Source organism: Meleagris gallopavo, chromosome 6 (genome assembly GCF_905368555.1).
Source record: "Meleagris gallopavo chromosome 6, MGAL_WU_HG_1.1, whole genome shotgun sequence".
NCBI classification, from domain to species: Eukaryota; Metazoa; Chordata; class Aves; order Galliformes; family Phasianidae; genus Meleagris; species Meleagris gallopavo.
In genome coordinates, this window is record NC_139409.1 from 43,170,876 (window position 1) to 43,191,686 (window position 20,811).

General features: G+C 39.4%; 1 protein-coding gene across 1 annotated transcript in view; it reads left to right on the forward strand.

Annotated features, from left to right (window-relative positions):
- Positions 1-19,732, forward strand: part of TRAK1 (trafficking kinesin protein 1) — a 104,275-nt gene extending 84,543 nt beyond the window's left edge. Inside the window, exons 16-18 of the mRNA XM_010712968.4 lie at positions 3,196-3,525; positions 11,968-12,070; positions 16,772-19,732. Coding sequence (XP_010711270.1) covers positions 3,196-3,525; positions 11,968-12,070; positions 16,772-17,570 — 1,232 coding nt within the window. The 3' untranslated portion in view covers positions 17,571-19,732. The remainder of the gene's footprint in view (positions 1-3,195; positions 3,526-11,967; positions 12,071-16,771) is intronic.
- The last annotated feature ends 1,079 nt before the right edge of the window (positions 19,733-20,811 follow it).

The window sequence follows — 20,811 nt, forward strand, 5'->3', positions numbered from 1 at the left end:
TATAGCACTGCAGAAATGACAGTAGTTATGTAATGTAGCTTTGGTTTCTTTCTGGTCCTTTCCCCCCCTCAGACAGAATTTCTCTGTTATATTATGTTGTCTGTGTCATTTGTTCATCTTTTTAGAATTTTTTTTTTGTCTATAAAAAGCCTTTAGCATAACACATACTCAGAAGCTAAAACCAACCCCTTCTGTGTCCTGAAGAAAGTATGTGCTGTATCTGCCTATTCAAATGAAACTATAGCCATAGCCACGAGTCCATGCTGTTTAGCAGATTGTAGTAGTTTGTTTACATGATTGCTTTTCAGAGGTCATAAAAAGCATGTTACATCATGAGAAAGGGGATGATCCAGCTTCATTTAAGTTACTGTTTTTGCTACTGCTGTAATAGATTTCTGTCACCAGCCCATTATATCTGCTTTTTTTCTTCCAATAAACTCTTTAATTCCTTATCATCTTTCTATCTGACTGTTTTGTTGGATTTTGTTTAAATAATTTTGTTTATTATTCCCACTGGGTAATTTTTTTCCTAAAAATTATCTGCTGAAGTACTTCCAGCATTTGGTTTTACATCTCATTTATGGTGTGTTTGTGTCTGCCTGTTTCATAGGTTTACTGTTTGTTGTCTTTTATTAAACACATGTTTATTATTTTGTTCCTCACTTCAGCACAGTTTCTTTCCCATGTATTTTTCATGAATTTTAATTTTTTTTTTTTTTTTTTTTTAAACTTCATGCTACTATTGCAAAATAGTACCTGCAAACTGCTACCAGTAGTTGTGTTTTTGTTTTGTTTTGTTTTCCTAAGGATACTCAGGCCCTAAAATGGGGTAAGAAAAGGTTGGTTCTGTATTATTCAGGTTAGTGCCTTCTCCTTTAAAGCAGTCAAGTCCCACAGTAAAATAAATCGTGACACAGAGGCCCTAAGGAATGAATTATTTTTTCTTTGCATCTTTTAAGAACAGAATAGAATGTCTACTCAAATTGACTTGCTTTAGTTACACTCTGGTGAGGTTTTTTTTTGTTTTTTGGGTTTTTTTAACTAAACAACTGTATTTGTAGCTTCTTGTACCTTAGGCACAAAATATCACTCCCTGTGGACTATAAGAAAACTAATATAACTTAGGAAACTGTCTAGTGGGAGTCTGGGATTGAATATAGGACAAGGACTCCTCCCTTCATTTGGCTTTTTTTTTATATTTCTTTAAGTCAATTTACAAATGAATGTTCACAACTATTAATTGCTTTTTGCATTTGTGTTAATTTTCTCTATGTAAAAGTTAAAGCTCGCTTACACACATAGTATGAGATTGAGGTTAAAGTAATAGAGGTGCATAGACATGCTGATGTCCTCTTTTCCAAAAGAAATTGATAACGTAGCATCACAAGAAGTGTTAAAACTTGAAATACCGTTATTCTGCTGAATATATTTCCTCTGGAAAGATATAAAATATTATTAACTTTGTACATTTATTCTGCAGAGTTTCTCTGAGTACTGGTTTTGGTGATACACAAAGTGAAAAAGGTTACATCTTCAGAAGCTTGTTGGTAGAAGTTAATTGGCAACAGGATTTTATACTTACATGCAGTACAGAAAGAAATGCTGATTTCTGGCATATTTCTTAAAGGACAGTGTGTGAAGGAAAGAACTTGACCTTTCTGCCAATTCAGAAATAAAACCAAATTATAGGGATTTTTTTTTTTTTTTTTTTTTTTTTACTGTTATTTATTCTGGCACAGTAAAGATCTCTGTCTCTCAAGCCTTAAGGGTACCAATCAGTCTGAATCCTCCCTAGTCTCTCAAAACTTGCTAAAAATAAACTGGACTGTAATCCAAAGTAGCCCAGCAGATCCAATTATTCTGTACTGTGGAATCTTTTCACATTGAACTAAAAATTAGAGGTTTTAAAAAGTGACATAGACATCATTACAACACTACCCACTGAGCTCAGCTATTGCAAGGGAAGACATTTTCTCAGTTTATTTCCTATTTACAAAGGTTCCTGTAATGCAATACGCTTATTGAGAAATTATTTTCATTTGATGGGATTTTTCTTTAAGATGCAAAATACTGTTTGTAAGAGCCATTCCTCCCCTAGTTATTTAGGTGTGTTAGATTTTTTACATATACCATGCAACAAATTGAACATTCTTAGTCTTTTAATGGTGGCGAGACGTTGTATGTCTGTTTATTGAATTGAGTCACTGTTCTGTTTCGGGGAGAGAGAGCAGGAGCAACACAACAAAAACCACTCTGATTTGAGCTGACAGAGATGAAAATGAAGAAGCTTTGTTAATAAGACCTGGAAAGAATAGTTTTAAGCTACACATTACACAGTTGTGACTGATAGGCACACATGGAAAAATGTTGGCTGTTGCAAGTGATGTTTAGTTGGTGTTTGAGGAATCGACCAACACCTCCCCTGATTTCAGTGGGTGCATCTTGGTATATATCAGTTTAATCTGACGTGTTGCAATTTGTGACTCATTGTCTCGTGTTGAACACTGTATGTTGAATGCTTTTCTCCGGAAAATGCACTCAAAACCTTTTTTCTGCCAAGGATGAAGCTGCAGGTATGGTAGCATTTAGTTACGTAGTAGCTGACTGTGTGTAGTGTAGAGGCCCTGATAGGCTCCATACAAGTATTTGGACTGGATGTATAGCCCGGAAGTCTTACTTGCTTACACGTGCTTGGAGTTGATGTGGCTTTCTAACACATTAGAATGCTGACCTTGCTGTGTCCTCCTGTCAGCGACCAGTAGTAAATACTAGCATGTTTCTAGCACCTTTCTTAGTGTGAGCTTAATGCGGGAGTATGTGGTTTATGTTCTTAAAGCTCTCAGTTCAACTCTGAAATATAATTTTTTTCTACTCCTGCTTAAGCCTGTGAATTTAAGGAGATGAGAATAATGATGGGGAGGAGATGTGCATGTGCACAAGTATGCCACATTCTGCCACCAGGCTTTGCCTAAGTGCTGATATGATCAGTTTATTTCCTACTGATCAGGAAATGCTGAAGCAGCTTTGCCTTGTAGCATGTCTTCCTAGAAGTATTTAAGACTGTTTCTTGGAAGCTCCAAACTATTAGTGAGTCTGAGGTTTGGACTTCTGGATAAACCAAGTTGGATTTTTGGCCTTTTGGATTCTGGATTGATTACTGATTTATTTGTGGTTGTCTTTTTGTTCCCTTTCAAGGTTCTGCCACTTTGCACCACTGGCAGCAGCTGGCTCAGCCTCACTTGGGTGGGATCCTGGACCCGAGGCCCGGGGTTGTCACTAAGGGCTTCAGGACCCTGGACCTCGACCTGGATGAAGTGTACTGCCTTAATGACTATGAGGAAGATGAGACAGGTGACATTTCTTACAAGGGCCTAACTACCTCGACGCCAGTTCAGCACACAGAGACCTCAGGTGAGAGGTCACAAGCACAAGTGACTGTTTCAGACAACAAGAATAACCCCCGCCAATCTCAGGCTTTCACAGAGGAGATGCAGGAGTCCGCGGCTGACGATGATGAGGGGTCTGGTGAGGGAAACTCATTAAGTCCAGTAAAACTGACATCTTTACAGGATTTTGATTACTGGGCCATTCTCACATCTCTCCAGAACAGCATCCATAATATCGCTTTGTGTGTAGCATCTGCACGGTAATGTGTGCGGTGGTTAGAACATAACCATTCTAACATTGGCTCAAAAATCCTTTCTTAAATAATCTTTTAGTTTGACACTTTTTTTCAGTAACAGAATCCGTGGTCAATATTTTATTTTATTTTGATAAGAGAAGGCTGCTAAAAGAAAATGAATTATTTACAAACCTCTGTGTGGCACGTGTGGGACTTGTATGTGTACTGAGTGCACACTCACTTCTACACTTCAGTGTGTATTATGTATAGACAGTATATGTATTTTGTATGCTTACAGTGTAGATATTTTCCCAACTTTTCATAAAGGGTGATTCCATAGTTTAGATTTTATATTTGGGGAGGAAATCTGAGTTGCCATTGCTGAAGCAAATGGAAGTGCCTTAAAATCAAGCAAGGAAATTCTGCAAGTTTAATTCATTTACCTCAGATACAGGTATCTGGTTTTAAATTTTCTTTGGGATAAAACTTAAATTGAGATAAATAACTAAGAGGATGTTTTGGTGCCAAAAATAATGTTTTCCTCACTTCCTGCACATCACACTATTCTTAACTTCTATCCTTCATATTTATACCATATAAAGACGTTTTGAAATGATTCAGAACAACATGGATTATTAGATGCTCTGAATGGACATTTTCAGTCCATTACTGTATGAAGTTACAAATTCTCAGAGTAAAGATGTGTTTTGAGTTTGCATGATTTCTTTTTCTGTTGGTTTGGTTTTGTTTTAAGAAGCTTCATAGGATTACTTGTTCTTTAAGATTTCCCACTGGTAAAGAACTGTATTTAGTCCTGAAATAGAAAATTACCAGAATTCTCCTCAGATTTCTTTTTATGTAGCTACTTTAAATAAGGATGCTTCCTTCACCCTCTTTTTTTTTTTTTTTTTTTTAGAATAAATCATAACTTATCATTTGACTGATCTTTGAAAGATCAGATGATTACTCAGGGCTAGACAGCAGTATTTCTGTTGTTTTTTTTTTTTCTTTTTTCTTTTTTTTCTTTTGTTGGTTTGTTAGTTTGTTTTTAAGGGTTGAGTATCCATTATTCTCATTAATGGGGCAGTTCAATGTTGTCAACCACAGAACATAAGCTACTTTCAGTCAGATGTAATAAGGCTAAACCTCATCCAAACCCTTCAGCTTCCCTTTCCGTTTGCAAAAATTGGCTTTATTCTATGAAATTGTTCAGAAATAACAGTGTTCTTAGTTTTTTATATTAATATGGATATAAATAGTGCCTCCACAGATGTGTACAGTTTTGTCCAGGTGTTTACTTATTGAAGAGTCTAAATAATAACAGCAGGAAAAACACAATATCTAGGAAACATGGACTGAAATAATCAAAGACTAAAGTAATTGAACTTCTTTTTGATCTACAGAAGAAAATATTCAAGAAAAGATATGATTTATTTTAAAATGTGTTGCTACAGGGAGAAAGGGAACAAGCAGTTTTTCATGTACTGAAGATAAAATAACAGTGTGAAAGTCTGTTTGAGTTACTCTTTGGGCAAAGAGTCTTCAATTACAAAAGCAGTCAACACAGGAACGTGTCAGAGGTTGTGAAACTTTATTGTCATGGTCTCTATATAGAGAGGGGTATAGATAACAGCTTTTTAATCTTTTAAGAATAGATGAGAAAAACGTCTGTGTCTAAGGATTTGGAAAAGTTATTTGTTTGGAGTATAAATATGGATTTAGGCCTGTGTTATGGTTACAAATTGGCAGAGAAAGAGTTGTATTCATCTCCATTTCCTTTCTTAGTTATAGTTTCAATGCCAGTCACTGTAGAACAGGCTATTCCCTAGCAACTGCTGATTTTTCCTGGAAAACTTTAATTATCTCAGACAAGGCTTTTAGGCATATTCCCTAAGTTATAATTTGTGAATAAAATCTTTGAAGTTATGCTTGTAATCTTATTTGGGTTGTTTGCTGAGTAATTTTGATTCTTCACAGAAGTTGGTCAAAATGATTAACTTTTGTCTAGGACAAATTGACTGAAAACTTACTTCCTGTTCTTCTTCCTTCATCCAAATTGCCTGGCTGCTTAGGATTTCAAAGTATCCATAAGCTACCACGTTATCTATTTCATTGCTCAGATGAAGTAAGGATACTGCTGTGTCTGCTTTTTGTTGAAGCACCTTGTCAGGTGGTACACAAGATACACTGGATGTTTTGAGAGTAGGCACTTCTTCATGTGGCATTGCTTTTCTGAATCCACTACTTGTCCACTGAAGAATAATTTATGGAAGCAGAAAGATATATTCATAGCTTGTGACTTGATTCTGTATTTGACTTGATTTTCATATTGAGCAGCCACTCTCTTGAAAAGCCTCCTCAGCATTCTTTGTGCCTATCCTATCTATCTATCTATCTATCTATCCTATCTATCCTATCTAACTATCCTAGGTTTCTTGTTAAGAATTCTAACCTAGTTCTAACCTAGAAACAAAATATCTTTGGAAATAAACTGCCTACCAGGACCATTTCTAGCAGTTGTAAATCGTCTTAGCCTTTTGAGTAGTCACCTGCTCTGTTTGTGTGTATGCTGTGAAGGTTATATCTTACCCTTTTGTCTTCTCTGGTAGAGTACTGCGAGGTCCTGTTCCTCTTGTCATGTTGTTAGTGTGTAGAGAGCTGCTCTGGGTGAAGTTGAGGTGAAAACAAAGTCCAGTGTCCAGAGAGAAGAAATTCCTGGCAGTTCCAAAGATGTCTTGTAGCCAAAGTAAACGTATTCAGAACAGAACATCAGATGCATCTTGTGGAGTGATAGAGTCAGAAATCACCGTGACTAAATAAGAAAAGTTATGAAAGTTACAATCCCTTTTTTTTTTTTTTTTTGTCCCACTGTTGAGAAATGTGGTATTAATTGACATGTCAAGTAACTTCCTTACCACCATGTACAGATTGTATCCTAATGATGGCACTGAATATTTCTGACGAAATGAATATGCATGCAGTTTATCTGTATTCAGTCTGTTTGGAACTACATATTTTGTGTGGGCTCAGTAACTTGACAGGGGATTGATTATAAATTCCTGGATTGCAGATCTAGCTAATACCCAGAAGTAGTTTGAAATCTGTATACCACTTGAATGGAGACTCTTCAGCATTTTTGGAATGGTAAAGAAGTTACAGAACAAGGCTATGGTAACGCCATCTAGGAGGGTTAACTTCTTCAGCATAAATTTTTATTAACCTCGGCATGTTTTTTGTTCTTGGAAATTGTAGTATACTTTAAAGCTGTATGAAGTCTGTCTGTTGTTTGTTAGTTTGTTGTTTTAATTTGCTGCCTTTCAGCTACATGTTTCTCTTCACCAAAAAAGAAAAATCAACAAAGCAAAACAAGCCATCCAAGCACTTAACATTCTTCAAGTTGAACTATTGTGAATGTTCTTATTTTGGAGTTAAAAGGACTACTTAATTAAAGTTTGGCATGTATATAATTGATGTTAATCTTGGGTGCACAAACTGATCTTCCAGTACTTGAGTTTGCTAGGTGCACTGATGGGTTGCTTTGCTTTCAACAGAGTGTGTGTGCATAACGTTACAGGATCAGCCTCATGTACTTCATTTTTAGACATAAATAATGACGTGGAGATCTTTTCAACTAGATGCCTAAAAATCACAAAAACACATCATGAATGTCACATTTGAGTTGTTTTAAGCAGGGTTACTATATATGCTTATAGTAAGAAGTTATCATTGTATAGAAAAACAATAAATTTTGGTACTCTTAGAACTAAGAGATGGATGCATAATTAAATGTATATATTTTTTCAAATAGCATGAATATAGCACAGAGATTTTTTTCCTAATCAGCATTTGCTGTCTGCTCTGTTAAAATGCTAGAAGTTCAATTTGGGGGTGGAGTTATCATGTTGAAGCCATATTAAATAGTTCAGAAGTCTTTTTACATCTGTACTCCATGGTTATGTGAGAAGGAGACCTGAGCCAAAAGAAAGCTAAGAAAATCCTGTCAGAAGGATGTCTGCCTTTTCTGAGGTTTCAGTCTCTCTCTCTCTTTCCAAAGGCAGAATAAATAGAAAGTTTGAAAAGTTCAGGAAGTTGTTTAAGGAACATGACAGGAGTAACGTTCCTGATATAGACCTATGTATTCTCAGAGGTTTGGAGTAGTCAGACTTACTCCCAAAGACAATGTTTACCAAAGTATGTCATTCTCAGGAGGGACCTAAACCACTTTAGGACAGCACTATGCACACATCGTAGAGCTTTTAGTTTACCACCTAATTCTGTTTTGTTTCGGTTGTTAACCTCTGTATCAGATTCAGCATATCCTATATTCTCTCTGTCCTATCAGCCAGGAGATTTTGGTGCAGGTGGCACTGACTGTCAGAACATTCACCTTCAATTGCCTGCAGAAAAGAACTCTTCAGAACTTACAGAGCACGTGGAGCTGCTGTCTTGTCCTGTGAATCCAGTTAGATATTGACACAGCTGCACAGAGAAGCTGTGGTGCTCCATCCCTGGAGGCACTCAAGGCCAGGTTGGATGGGGCCCTGCCCATGGCAGGGGATTGGAACTTGGTGGGCTTTAAGCTCCCTTCCAATCCAAGCCATTCCATGATTTATGACCTACTTTTAGGAAAACTCAGCTGTGAATGAGGTTGTTGGCATAGACTGATAAAAGCAAAGTCTGTACCTTATCTCAGATGGTAACACTTTGAGGAAGGAGGTGCCCACCTAATAGTCATTTGTTGGTATTTGCTTCCAAATCCATGTCTAACCAGCCTGTGCTATAAGGAGATGTACAAAGTCTTTGGCTTCCTCTTGCCAAAGCACAAAGAGAGGAGAAAAGATAATCAGGATGGCTTGCTCCAGAGTTGAACTAAAACTTTACTTCTGTGTCAGTCTGGATCAAATCATACTCTGAAGGTTCCTGGGTTTTTTTCTTTATTATTTTATTTTATTTTCTAAAAAAAAATTCGTTCTTGCAGGGTTACTGTTTTAGCCCAAACAGATCTTTGTATGAAGTGCAAATACTTACTGGCCGCTGTGAGCTCTCTGTTCCTCACTATTTATCTAACACAACAGAGAAGGTGAGGTTGGAACCAGTGTTGCAGAAGTTAAAGCCATTTTACCATAGCTATCTCTTACACATCTCCCTCAACTTCAATTTGTCTGACACCTTTTTGTGGATAGATGACACGGGCCACTAGTTTACCTGTTACCTTTCTCTGCATAATCTGGTTTAAAATCCAGATTATATGGTTTTCTGAGGGTTCCCTGACCAGATGATTGTGTCCTAAATGCGTCTTGTTTTTCTTTGCACTGAGCAGATGGCCCATAAACCCTGAGTGTACTCAGAGTGGATCTGAACCAGCCCTGAGCTACAGAAAAATCAACTTTGTGTTTTAAGTAGGGAGGGTTCTATTTTACCAGAAGATGGAGCTCTCTGCAGACAGGTTCTGGATTAGTATCTGGGTTTGATTTTTTTTTTCTTTGGTGTTTGAGAAGATGTCTTTACTGCAGTGTTTGTTCTTATAGGAGAGTCTCTGTGAGCTGTAATGTTTTGCATTTTTTCCCAAATGCCTAAGGATTTATAGAATAAAGCTTAAAAAGGTAAAGCATATTTAATCGCTGCAAGCCAAAACACAATACAGCAGCAATCTAGGGGTTAAGTTACATTCTTAATTCAGGGGAGAAGTGTGTGTGCTACTTAGTTTGGGATAATGGACAAAATTACGTGATTTTTCTGTAAATTTTGTTAAACAATTATGTACAGTTTGTTTTTCATGCAGATATGGAACTTGTGAACTGTCTACTTTATGGAAGAGGAGGGCATAAATAAAACAGATTTGTTTTCAGCCACAGTCACGTGAAACAGATTTTCCTAGGATCAAACGCTGTAAAACAGATGGAGGAAGAGTTATTCAGATACAGTCTCTTTTAGCCTCTGGTATTACAGGTGTTTACTGGCAATGCTAGCTTTGTACATTGAAAAAAACAGTTTATTCTTAAACCCCAACTGCTGTTTTCTTTATCGCTCCGTGTTACAATTTTTGTTGTGTATGTGAAAATAGAATTATAAAATTACATATGACTTATTCAAAACTTTACACCAATTCAGAATATTGCCATTCTTATGAAAAATTACTGGGATAGGAGTGAATCGTTTTGTTTCTATTTTGTGAACTTTGTTCATTTATAGCAACAGGTTCTCACTCTCTTTGTATTGTGTCCAAAGGATGGAAAATGCAACAGCAGTATGATTCATCCCATTGTTGACTGATGGAGGATGAAGCTGGTACAGAACTTTCTTAGTGGTATTTGCGGATGGAATACATCCTTGGAAATTGATTTTCATTGATTGTTTTGATTTTGCTTCCTCTTACTAGGGTCAAGTGATTTCTCCACTTTTAGCAGCCTTCTCCTATCTCTGACTCATTAATAACAATGAGTCTTGCTTTTGCTAATGCAGCTGCATATCTTCAATGTGCCTGTTTCCAATCTGAGGAGATACCAATGGATATTATGAATGAGGACGATTCACGTACTGTATTACAGCTATGTGCTTCTTTGGGTTGAGCTTGCAATCTAAACTGGCATTGCTTTGTTTTGTTCTCTATTCATCATCCAGGGATAACTTTGTTTCTACTTGATTTATGTCACAGTCCTTCGTTTCCTCTAAATAACCAATTTTCTTTCATGTCTAGTTACTTGAGCTTTTTCTCCAGTCTTTGTTTTAACTCTCTACAATATGGAGAGAATCATGATTGCTAGGCTGTGCTCCCTTGTAATAACTTTATAGTGCTCACACTAATCTCTAAAGCAACTGGATTCCTGAAGCATCATAATTACCATCTCTGGAGGTGAAGTAGAGCTTGTTGTTATGTTATGCTGTGCTAACATTTGAGTGTATTAACCTGACACTCCAGTGGTTTTTTTTTTAATATCCTTCTTTAATGTACAGCAGTCATTCTGGTACTTATTGTAAGTTAGCTTGAGTCACACGTCATATGCTTAGCCACTTCTGCTTCCACTGTTCACTCTCCCCGTGCTCTGCCCTTCACACACTGCTTATGTGTTCCTAAGGGACTACCAAAGTGTGCACATTACTTTGAGCTGTGATACTTTGTACATAGAAAAGGGAACACAGCCACAATTTAGACTCGCCTTGCTTCTGCTAAGCGCCTCTGGGAGTTCAGGATGGTGTCTGATCTGATTGGTCTGTCTTGTCTGTCCTTTGCAATGTGTTGGATATTTGTGTAGTGTGGTATTAAAATGTGGCTTCCTTGGGGGAATGGCTCGAGAGCATTGGGTAGAAACAAGAGGGAGGGAACTGCACACAGTTTCTATTGCGCATGTCTTTTGACCACTGCTAAGTTTGGATATTAAGAGAACCTATGCAATCATGATATCTTTGATGTAATACTTACCTCTGGGTGTTCTTCAATCGGCTTTTCAGATGCATGGCTCTTAAATTCTCTAGTTATTTTGCAATGACCAAGGCTGCATTATACAGCAGATTAATGCATCCACAGAAGTATCTCTACTAAAAGGAAGGCAATTGGCCAAAATCCATCAGCTTTTAAACTGTGAGCTTCTTTCCCCAGTTAATGATACATTAACGGAGGGAAATCTTTATAGCCACAGTTATGGGGAAAGTGCTTCACTACGCTGCTTAAAAACTGCTGTATTGTGCAGCTGAGGACATACATTCTTAAAGAACCTAAGCACATGCACAGGGGAAATGTCACAGATGCACAGTAGTGGATCCAAAAAATTACCACTTTCCTTACCATGGATATGAGAAGAGAGAAACAGTGCTGTGTGTCCATCCCCTCACTGCCCCAACTTTTTGATCTGTTCCTGTAGCACTAGCAAGCTGGATCCATTACTGAAAAGTGATGGGGATACCTCTTTGTGGATCAATCTCAATGCAGAAGTGCATGAGCATTCAGCAAATTTTAGTGCTCTTTAGCTGCTGGTGTACTAGAGAGTGTTGTTATTTCCTGCCAATGAAAGTTGCTGGTTTAGATAAGGGCTAGCATTTCAAGTGTTGCCTTGTCTAAATCTGTTTTCAGCAAGACTTTTCTGCAATGGTATTGATCATGGGGAAGCTTCAGAAGAGCATTCTAGCACTGGCCTTGGAGTCTTAGATATGTTTGGAGAAAAGTGTGTTATAACACCATAGCACTTGTGTATTTCACTTCTCTTGCATTGATCCTGCCTGAGGTATCTCATCACTTTTTGCATCTGTCTTATCAGTACACAGAAGTTTGTTTTTTGTTTTTTTTTATTTTGTTTTGTTTGTTTTTTTCCTGTGTAAAATGCAAAGAATTTGCTTTTTTTTTAATTTAGTACCTCATCCTGGGAAGTGCATGTCACAAACCAACTCCACCTTCACCTTCACCACCTGCCGCATTCTGCACCCTTCTGATGAGCTCACACGAGTCACACCAAGGTAAGGGTTTCCCATGATGGCAAAGCCTTCAGCTGTGTCAGAGTTTCCCTGTGAGGAAATGCAAAGTAATGGCATGAGCAAAAGCATTAGCCACACTGGTGAATTACACTCTGAAATTGTTCCTCCTCTTTTCCGTTGCCTCGAGCTGATTTTATTTGAGAGGCACTTGTAATGTTTTAGACAGCCAGTCAAAACAGCTTGAATTTTAGTATCTGCAGTTAAAAATATTGCAGATTCAGAACTAATGTAAGTTTGTTTCCAGTATCCAAAGCTAGCTATCCCAAACTAGCCACAGAAGCTATGCATGAATGATCAGAATGTGGTGTTGACCCAAGTGTGCATCTTCTATCTTGTCTAAAATAAAAAAAATGAAGGAGATTTTTCTCTAAAAGGACAAACTGAAATCTGTAGTGTGGGACAAAGAGAGATATGCCAGTAAAGAAACATAGAGGTAGATGCTTCAGTGGTACCCAGGAAGTACATGAGAAATGGAGGAGGAAACACAGTTTAATCAAACCAGGGAGCTGCCTACTCTATCCCTTGGCTAACTGTTGGAAGTAAGTTCTTAGCAGCCAGACTCAAACCAATGGACTGGCTTGATAATAGTAGTTGGTATGTATGGGCAAACCCTTATAGAAGACGCAGAGCTGAGAATTGAGGAGGGGGAGTGAATTTCATACCTAAGAGAGGGCAATTTCCTTCCTTAGCAAATCGGAAGTTAAAGTGTGTTTTTCTGTTTAGAAGGACAATGCCTCATTGCTTTCTCTATCCCTTTCAGCTCCTATGGGGGAGTGTACCCCTGTGTAGGTACCCATTCAGAGATGGTGTGTCTAGACTTGTTTAGACATCAGATGGGCACTGGCCACCTAAGGAACGCATGAGAAGTAAGGGTATTAAATATGAACACCTCTGAGGTGATAAATACATGTAAAGGAAATAGGTGATTAAATGTAACTTTTCTGCTTCCCTTTCCAATTGTAGTGAGCTAATCGTGGCTCATTTTTCTTCATTCTCTCTTGTCTTTCTCCTCAACTCTGCTGCTGAAGAGACCCCTTTATTTGGCTGCAATTCTATTTCATTCTTTTTATTGTTGAATTGCTGTTAACTGTGGTTGTAATAAACTCCCTGATCATGCTGGTTACTAAATCTAACAAATCAGCCATAGCTGACAGCTAAATTCAGTACACTGTCAGGTCACTTGATTACTCCAAAATTCATAACTGGTTCGGGAGGAAAAAGACCAAAATAAACACTGTGATGGTATTCAATGGGCACGTTGAAGGAGCTCCTCCTTACCGACTATAAATGATTCTTCACAGGTCATGTGAGAAGGATGAGGAAACTGCATTATGTCACGTTATGCTGAGAGGAGATGTAGGGCAGACTCTAGGACCCAGCGTGCAGGGGGTGAGCAATGCTGCCTGTGCTGGCAGGGCCATGTGGAAGGAATGCCCGTGTCTGTGGCACCAGCTAACCCCAAGAGTTCAGATACTCTCCTGACTGGTTTCATTTGAACCTGGCCTCTAACCCAGGCTCTGCTCTAACCTGACTAAATTTCAACCAGCTCCAAGAGTTGCTCGTTTGTTTGTTCCTTCTCTCAGTCTAACTCTGGCACTGTCCCTGGGCTCATTTGCTGAGCCTGTTTCTGTGTTGCTCTGCAGTGTTGGTCAGTTTGAAGGGAAAAGTATTTCTTGTTTAAAGTAATATTGAAATGATCGACCAACCAAACAACAACAAAAAAAACCCACCAGCACCTACATAATACCCACTTCCTTTCAGGAATGTATTTTTTTAACTGCACTGTAATGCATACCAGTACTGACAAATGAGTATAGATGCTAATCTAACTACTTCTGATACTGAAATCTGGGGCTGGGGGTGCAGGGAAGCAATTCAAGTGCTGTAGTTTTCATCTCATAACTAGGACATCTTAGAAGCTTCTTGTCTTGAGTTTCCAAAATGCACTTCATCCTGTCCTGCAGGGAGTTAGTCACAGAGTAAGCTCCCTTCCTCTTTCTGCTCCCTCCCTTGTGCTTGTCAAGATTTCTTTTGTTCTTGCATTAGCGGAGATGCATCACAAACTGCAGTTGCAGCTGTAATGATGCAGCTCCAATCAGTGCTTATAACAGGAGCCGTGAGCTAACTCTTTATTTCTGCTCAGCCTTACCTTCAGAGTGTGTGTGTGCGGGTGCATGTGGTCTTAGCTTTGCTGGGAGTCCTCCCCTGCCACTGGCAGTTCTGGCAAAGTGAAGAGGATTCCTAATGACACTTTCCTGTAGCCCAGCTGCTGCCTGTACTGACTGCCACAGCCCACAGGGTGGTGTGAGACGACAAATTTGGGGGCAGCTCAGCAAGGCTGCTTTTTGAATTATGCCATCCTACATATCAATTCTCTCAAAAGTGTTTCACTACATTTTGCAGATAGGAATATGTGGGATTCCTCTTGCTGAATTGTGGGGGGGGGGGGGGGGGGGGAAGGGGGAAACACCTTTATTATTCTACTGCTTTCAGTAGAAGTTGTTGCAGTTCAAATCGTGGTAGAGATAATGTTGGTTAGGTCCTATTTAGCCAGGAAGACAAGTCCTGAGACTTGCAAACATCAGGTCTATGTTTCATCATTTAAGGAGTATCACAAAGAAGTTAGTGCTGCTGATTCTTAGGTGATCAGTGGACTAGAGTTTGTTAGCTGATAGCTGTATGTGATTAGACAAAGCTCTCATCAAAAACTCAACAAAACCTCCTAGGATTTCCCATTTCAGCCATAGTAGTGTTGACATAAGGTTAAATGAGTCTGTGATTATATAGGCCCTTCTGTCCTTGTGGGGAAAAAAAAAAAAAAACAATTATTTGGCCCAAGACTTAGCTACACCTGGAAATCCAGCCAGACTGTTTCAGTATGGCTATTTGATTCATTCCTTGGTGCAGAGAACCCAACTGCAGTTGAAGTTGCATGCTATGGCTGAACCAATACAACAGCTTGGCTCTTTGGAAAAAAGAAATCCCACCCTTACCCCTGTTCTCCCTCTCACCTGCTTAGTTTATCCCTCTCTTGCTTTGGCTTTGGTGTTTGTCTGACTCTTTGCTGAGTGCTTTCTATTTGCTAACCTGGCAAGATAATGAGGAGGATTTCCATCTTTGAGCAGTGATGAGCTCTCAGGTCAGTAAATTCTTGTTAGCATCAGCTTTTGCATTGTTAAAGACTTTGGGAATGCCAATAGAGGAATGAATCAATGCTTAAGGTAATATTACTGTGAATTTGCTTTTTTTGTGTGAACATACATGACAAAAACGTGATATCCTCAGCATGGTTAGAAATTGCCAGAAAACTTTTTTTTAAAGCTCCATAGAACCCTTGGGTTTCTCCCCAAAAGATGTGAACTTGAAGAGTTACGGGTGGCCTACAGACCTTATTTCTGCAGTGACTGAGTACACCATGGCTTGTTGATGAATGGTGTACCTTGGACTGCCACAGATTTTGAGTTGGGATTATATGTAGGTAAATGTGTCTTTGCTGACCACATCTACCAACTACCAAGTATTTTATTTTTTTATTTATTTATTTATTTTAAAGAATGACACTGTAATGTTAGAAACGCTCAAACTTCCAGCATCTAGGTGATGTCATACTATGGTACAAAGGAATTAGAATGTTGTCTTTGTACCAATAATTCATTTGAAATAGATGCTTGCATTAGGTCTTTGTTCAGATAGTCAACTTACTAGGAAGAGGATGATTTAACAAAATGAATGCTATTTGATATGCCTTGATATGCCTTTCAAACTAATAACCAGCTTAAGAAAAAAATACTCAGTAAGACAGCAGTAACCATAAGTATGTAATGTTTGCCACTTGTTCTAAATGTACACTGCCAGTGTAACATTTGCTTGCCCTCTGCTTAAACATAGTTTATTTTGAAAAGAAAGAACTAGATTTGGGAGAAAATTTAGCTATGTTTCAAACTGTAGAAACCACTATTGTAACTGAATTAACAGTAGAATGGCTCTTTGTCATGCTCAGCTTGCTGCTTAGTTATCACCTACCTGCTGGCCAATCGATGACCAAGAGTTTGACTCTGTTTTTTTCATTTTGATGGTTGTTCACACCACTGTGCATCACCATCAGAAGTCAAGTCCCACATTCCCTTCTCCTTAAACATAGACAAATTCTACATAAGGGAAGAAGGGCTAGACCTTGTAGAAGTGCATGTTGGTGGTAACAATTACAAATTCCAGAAGCATTGCCACAAATGCTTCTGTAGCAAATATGTTCCCCTCTTCCTTGGCTCTGCTGTGACCCAGCAGTACCAAAATGCCCAGCAGTTAGGTGCACTCAGAAGCCACACTAGAAGACTATCCCACTGTTTCCTTGTCTCATGGAAGCAAGTGAGAGCTTATGGCTAGTAGATCGGGAAGAAAAGCCAAAGAAGTTGATCACAAACCTATCAGTTTAATAGTTTATCAGAAGAAATGTTGGGGGTGGGTTGTTGAGGAATGCACTAATCCCTTGAAATTGCCTGCACAGGGGAGAGATGCATTTTGTAAGAGGTGTGTCTGTGTTGCTGACATTTGTGAGGACCTGGGAAGTTTACATTTTCCCACGCACTCTCAAAATGCATAGAAGTCCCTTCTCAAGGCTAAAAATCTTGCTTACAGTTTTAATTCCTTAACGAGAGAATAATTTGACTGCTTCTTCGCTTTCAGCCTTAACGCAGCACCTACTCCAGCTTGTGGCAGCGTTAGCAACTTGAAAGGCACCCCAGTAGCTACTCCCTGTACTCCTCGGCGTCTGAGTTTGGCCGAATCCTTCACAAACCTGCGGGAATCCACGACAACAATGAGCACATCTCTGGGGCTGGTGTGGCTGCTGAAGGAAAGGGGCATCTCGGCAGCGGTGTACAATCCACAGAGCTGGGACAGAGCCAGCAAAGGCACCCTCCTGAACACGTATTCCCCTAAGATGGCAATCATTCCTTCCACTCCACCAAACTCACCTATGCAGACACCTTCTTCTTCCCCTCCGTCTTTTGAGTTCAAGTGCACCAGCCCACCTTATGACAACTTCTTGGCTTCGAAGCCTGCTAGTTCCATCTTGAAGGAGGTGAGGAATAAAAAGAACATCAGGAACAGTGAGAGTCAGACCGACGTGTCTGTTTCCAACCTTAATCTTGTGGACAAGGTCAGGAGGTTTGGTATTGCCAAAGTTGTGAGTTCAGGGCAAGCACCAGCTCCTCCTTTAACTGATGACCAGGGACCTCTTGTCTGTGGGGCACAAGGACAAGGGAGGGCACTTGTTCCCAGAGGCCTGGCACCAGACACTCTCCCGCTGGGCTGTCCTGCTGTGACCAGTGCCATTGGGGGCATCCAGCTGAACACTGGCATCCGAAGGAACCGGAGCTTCCCCACCATGGTGGGTTCCAGCATGCAGATGAAAGGCCCGACATCCCTCACCTCGGGGATCCTCATGGGAACCAAGCTCCCAAAGCAAACTAGCTTACGATGAAGGACTTTTATTTTTACAGCTAGTCTTTTTAAATGGAAATACTCAGATTCTTTCTCCGGTCCTCTTTTCCTCTCCCCACCACCCCTTCATTGCCTCTTGAGTTTGACAAATCAACTTCGTGCCTAACGGGAGAAATGTGTAAACGTTGTATAAATGTGTAAATATGTACCAGTTCTATTGTAACTAATTGGATTATTTTACGGTTTGATTGAGTGCAAAAGGCTCTACATTATGATTGCTGTATTAGGGTTAACTTGCTAACCTTTTGAAAAGGTTTTTTTAAGATGCACTGAAAAAAAAACAAGTACAAAAGAACATAACCAAGACAACTTGACTAGGAAAAAGATGAATTCTGTAGCTAGCCTAACTTGAGTTGAAGGTGCATGGGAAGCTGTTGAGTATGTTATGTGAGAACTCGCATTTCATCACTTGAAGCATGGGAGCATTTATGCTTTGATAAAGCACTCGGTTTAACACTTGATAGTTTTGATTTTGCTTTTGTAGATGAGTTGAGCTGAGTTATTGGAGTGCCTGGCTGTTATGCCTGAATGGATGAAACTTTTCTGTTCTGTATTCTCCTCCTCTTCGATATGATAAACTTGAACTAATACTGTGTAGAGGTCAGCAGGCCTACTGGGTACCTGGAATATTGACATATTTCTACCACTGCTGTCTCATTTGGCATGCTTACATTCTGTGTGACTTCTTCGTAGTTTTTGTTTTTCAATGCTGCACTGGGTTGTGAAAGGGGAAAATGCTTTACTATGTGTTGCTGCCACTGAAACACGCTTTGTCAGTGCGCCCAAAGAACAGTTTTCACAACTCATGAGGTAAACATGGCTCTGACTTCCTAGAAGTCGGAGTTGCGGAATGGATTGACAGATAAGAATGTTATATGAGAACATGTAGCAAAACCAGTGTTAGGAAGAGGTGCGTCCTTGGTACCTCAGCAGAGAACCACATAAACATTTAGTAATGGAATGGTGCAAGTTGGGAAATGCACCTTGCAGTCAATAAGCTGATCTTCAGGTTTTGTGCCTGCAGAGGACCACGGTCTTACAAGCAGAGTGAGAATATTCCCTGCCCAGTTTCTCTTTTCTTTTTTTTCAAAGAAACCTTCTTATTCCAAATTTTGACCCTAGCAGAGGTAAAAGTATGTGAAATGATTTGTTTTGCATTGGAAAAACAACAACAACAACAAAAACCCACCTCCCAATGCCAAGCCTGTAACTTCAGTTAAGAAACTAAAGACTTCACCCACTATTGAGTTGTGGCCAAACGATCCTAATTTGACTTGCAGCTATCTTGCCTGTTTCTCCCAAACCTCTGCTGGGTGTTTTACAGGGAACTGAAAGGAATGGGAGCGGACTGGAGGGAGCTTGTTTCTATAGCTGAGCAGATCCCCGGTGTTCTTTTTGAAATGGGTGGGGGGAAAGGAGCCCATGGGGCTGTTAGCATCTGCTTTCTTCTCCTGGCAGTTCTGGTGCCATCTAAACCAGCTCCCTGTTTGTTGCCACCGTAATCACACTCCGTATCATTGCCGTGAATTGAATTTGTACCAGACTGTTACTAAATTATTAGCACTGATAATTTCTTGTATAAATGAAGCTGTCTTTTAGTCTTTGTGACAAGAGATAGGTATTTTTCTCTTTTTTTTTTCTTTTTCTCTCTTTTTTTTTTTTTTTTTGAATGAAGTAGTTATTGCAGTAGTGCTATGGACACTAAGGATATTTTTTGAGAAAGAAGAAACACATCGGTCAGTTACTGCATGTGTTTGGAGACTTATATTTATTCTATGAACTTAAAATGTTTTAGTAAAATGTCATCAGCTCTCTTTGCTGTTGTATGTGTGCACTTATTGCAAGTAAATTTAAGTACCTTTTTATTTGAATGTCTCTTAAAACAGTAGATAGAATAACAGTTGATTCTGGAGGATCACGAACTCAATGGACCATTTTATATACCCAGAGGAAGAAAGCAATACTGTGTGAGAACTTAAATTGTAGAAACTAATCATGCAACTGGGAAGCATTATTCAGCCTTTAAATAAGCAGTCAGTGCTGTCGGCCCACCAGAGAAAGCAATTGTACCACATCAGAAAGATGAAATTTAAATTTTCTTCACTAATATCAATAAAATAACAAAAAACAAACAAAAAAAAAGTTGCATTGTTGTGCATTATTCAGCTTTTTGCTGGTCTCTTATGGTGATAAATATTCCACCTTCTCCTCCTGCTTTCGTCTCTCAGTCAAAGCAAAAGGAAGAGGCCATCGCTATGTTTGGTTTTTAAGTTCCTAGTTATAGAAGTGGCTGAAAAGTTCTGAGACTGGGAGACTGCCAGAACTGATGAAGATCAGGTCAAAACAAAAGCCAGTGAAGTAAGTGCTTTTGGTTTCTATTAGAATTCCAAGAAGGAACAACCAGACACTATGTGGCTTGTGCATATTAACTGGGAGAGAGATCTGAACTCTTCTCCTTATTATGATGCAAAAGCCATAGTGACAAAATGTGCTGAATGTGGCTCTGGGCAGCCTGGTCTGGTTGTTGGTGACCCTGTAGATAGCAAGGGGGTTGAAACAAGATGGTCATTGTGGTCCTTTCCAACCCAGGCCATTCAATGATAAGTGCAGTGATGAGTAAGGAGGAATTTGCCAGGTTCTGCTGTTGGCTGTGGCACTGTCCTCGGCACTGAGAGAGAAACAGCTCACTGAATGAACTCCCAGGTGATGAGAAAGGGCTGCCTTGTGGTTGCATAGTTGCTTTCAAATGATTGATCAGAGCTCTTGCTCCACCATTCTCTCCTCTCAGCAGCATCCCCATCCGCACACAGCTCAGTTTGCCTCCCTGCCTGATCCCCTTTCACGTCCCTCTGAGCCACTCTTGCTCTTCGCAAGGCTGTGCAGGTGCTTTGGCTCTCTGGTGACAGCTGGGGCCCTGGCTGAGCTCTGTACCTCTGTATAGCACAGAAAGCATCTTTTTTTGGGTTTTGCCTTTTCTACCATCTTGTCTCCTTCCAAAAATAATAGCTTTTTTTTTCTTTTTTTTCTTTTTTTTTTTCCTCCTACCATCTCTACTGGTGCCAATGAGAGCTTCTGCAGTGACCTAATCCCTGGCTTTGGAAAGAACAAATACATGGGGTTGGCTGCTTGTGCTGTATCATTATTTTCTGACCTTTTAGCTGGTTACAGGACAGTTCTGCTTCGTGGATGTGTCCCCCAGTGACTGCAGTGGATTTTGCAGG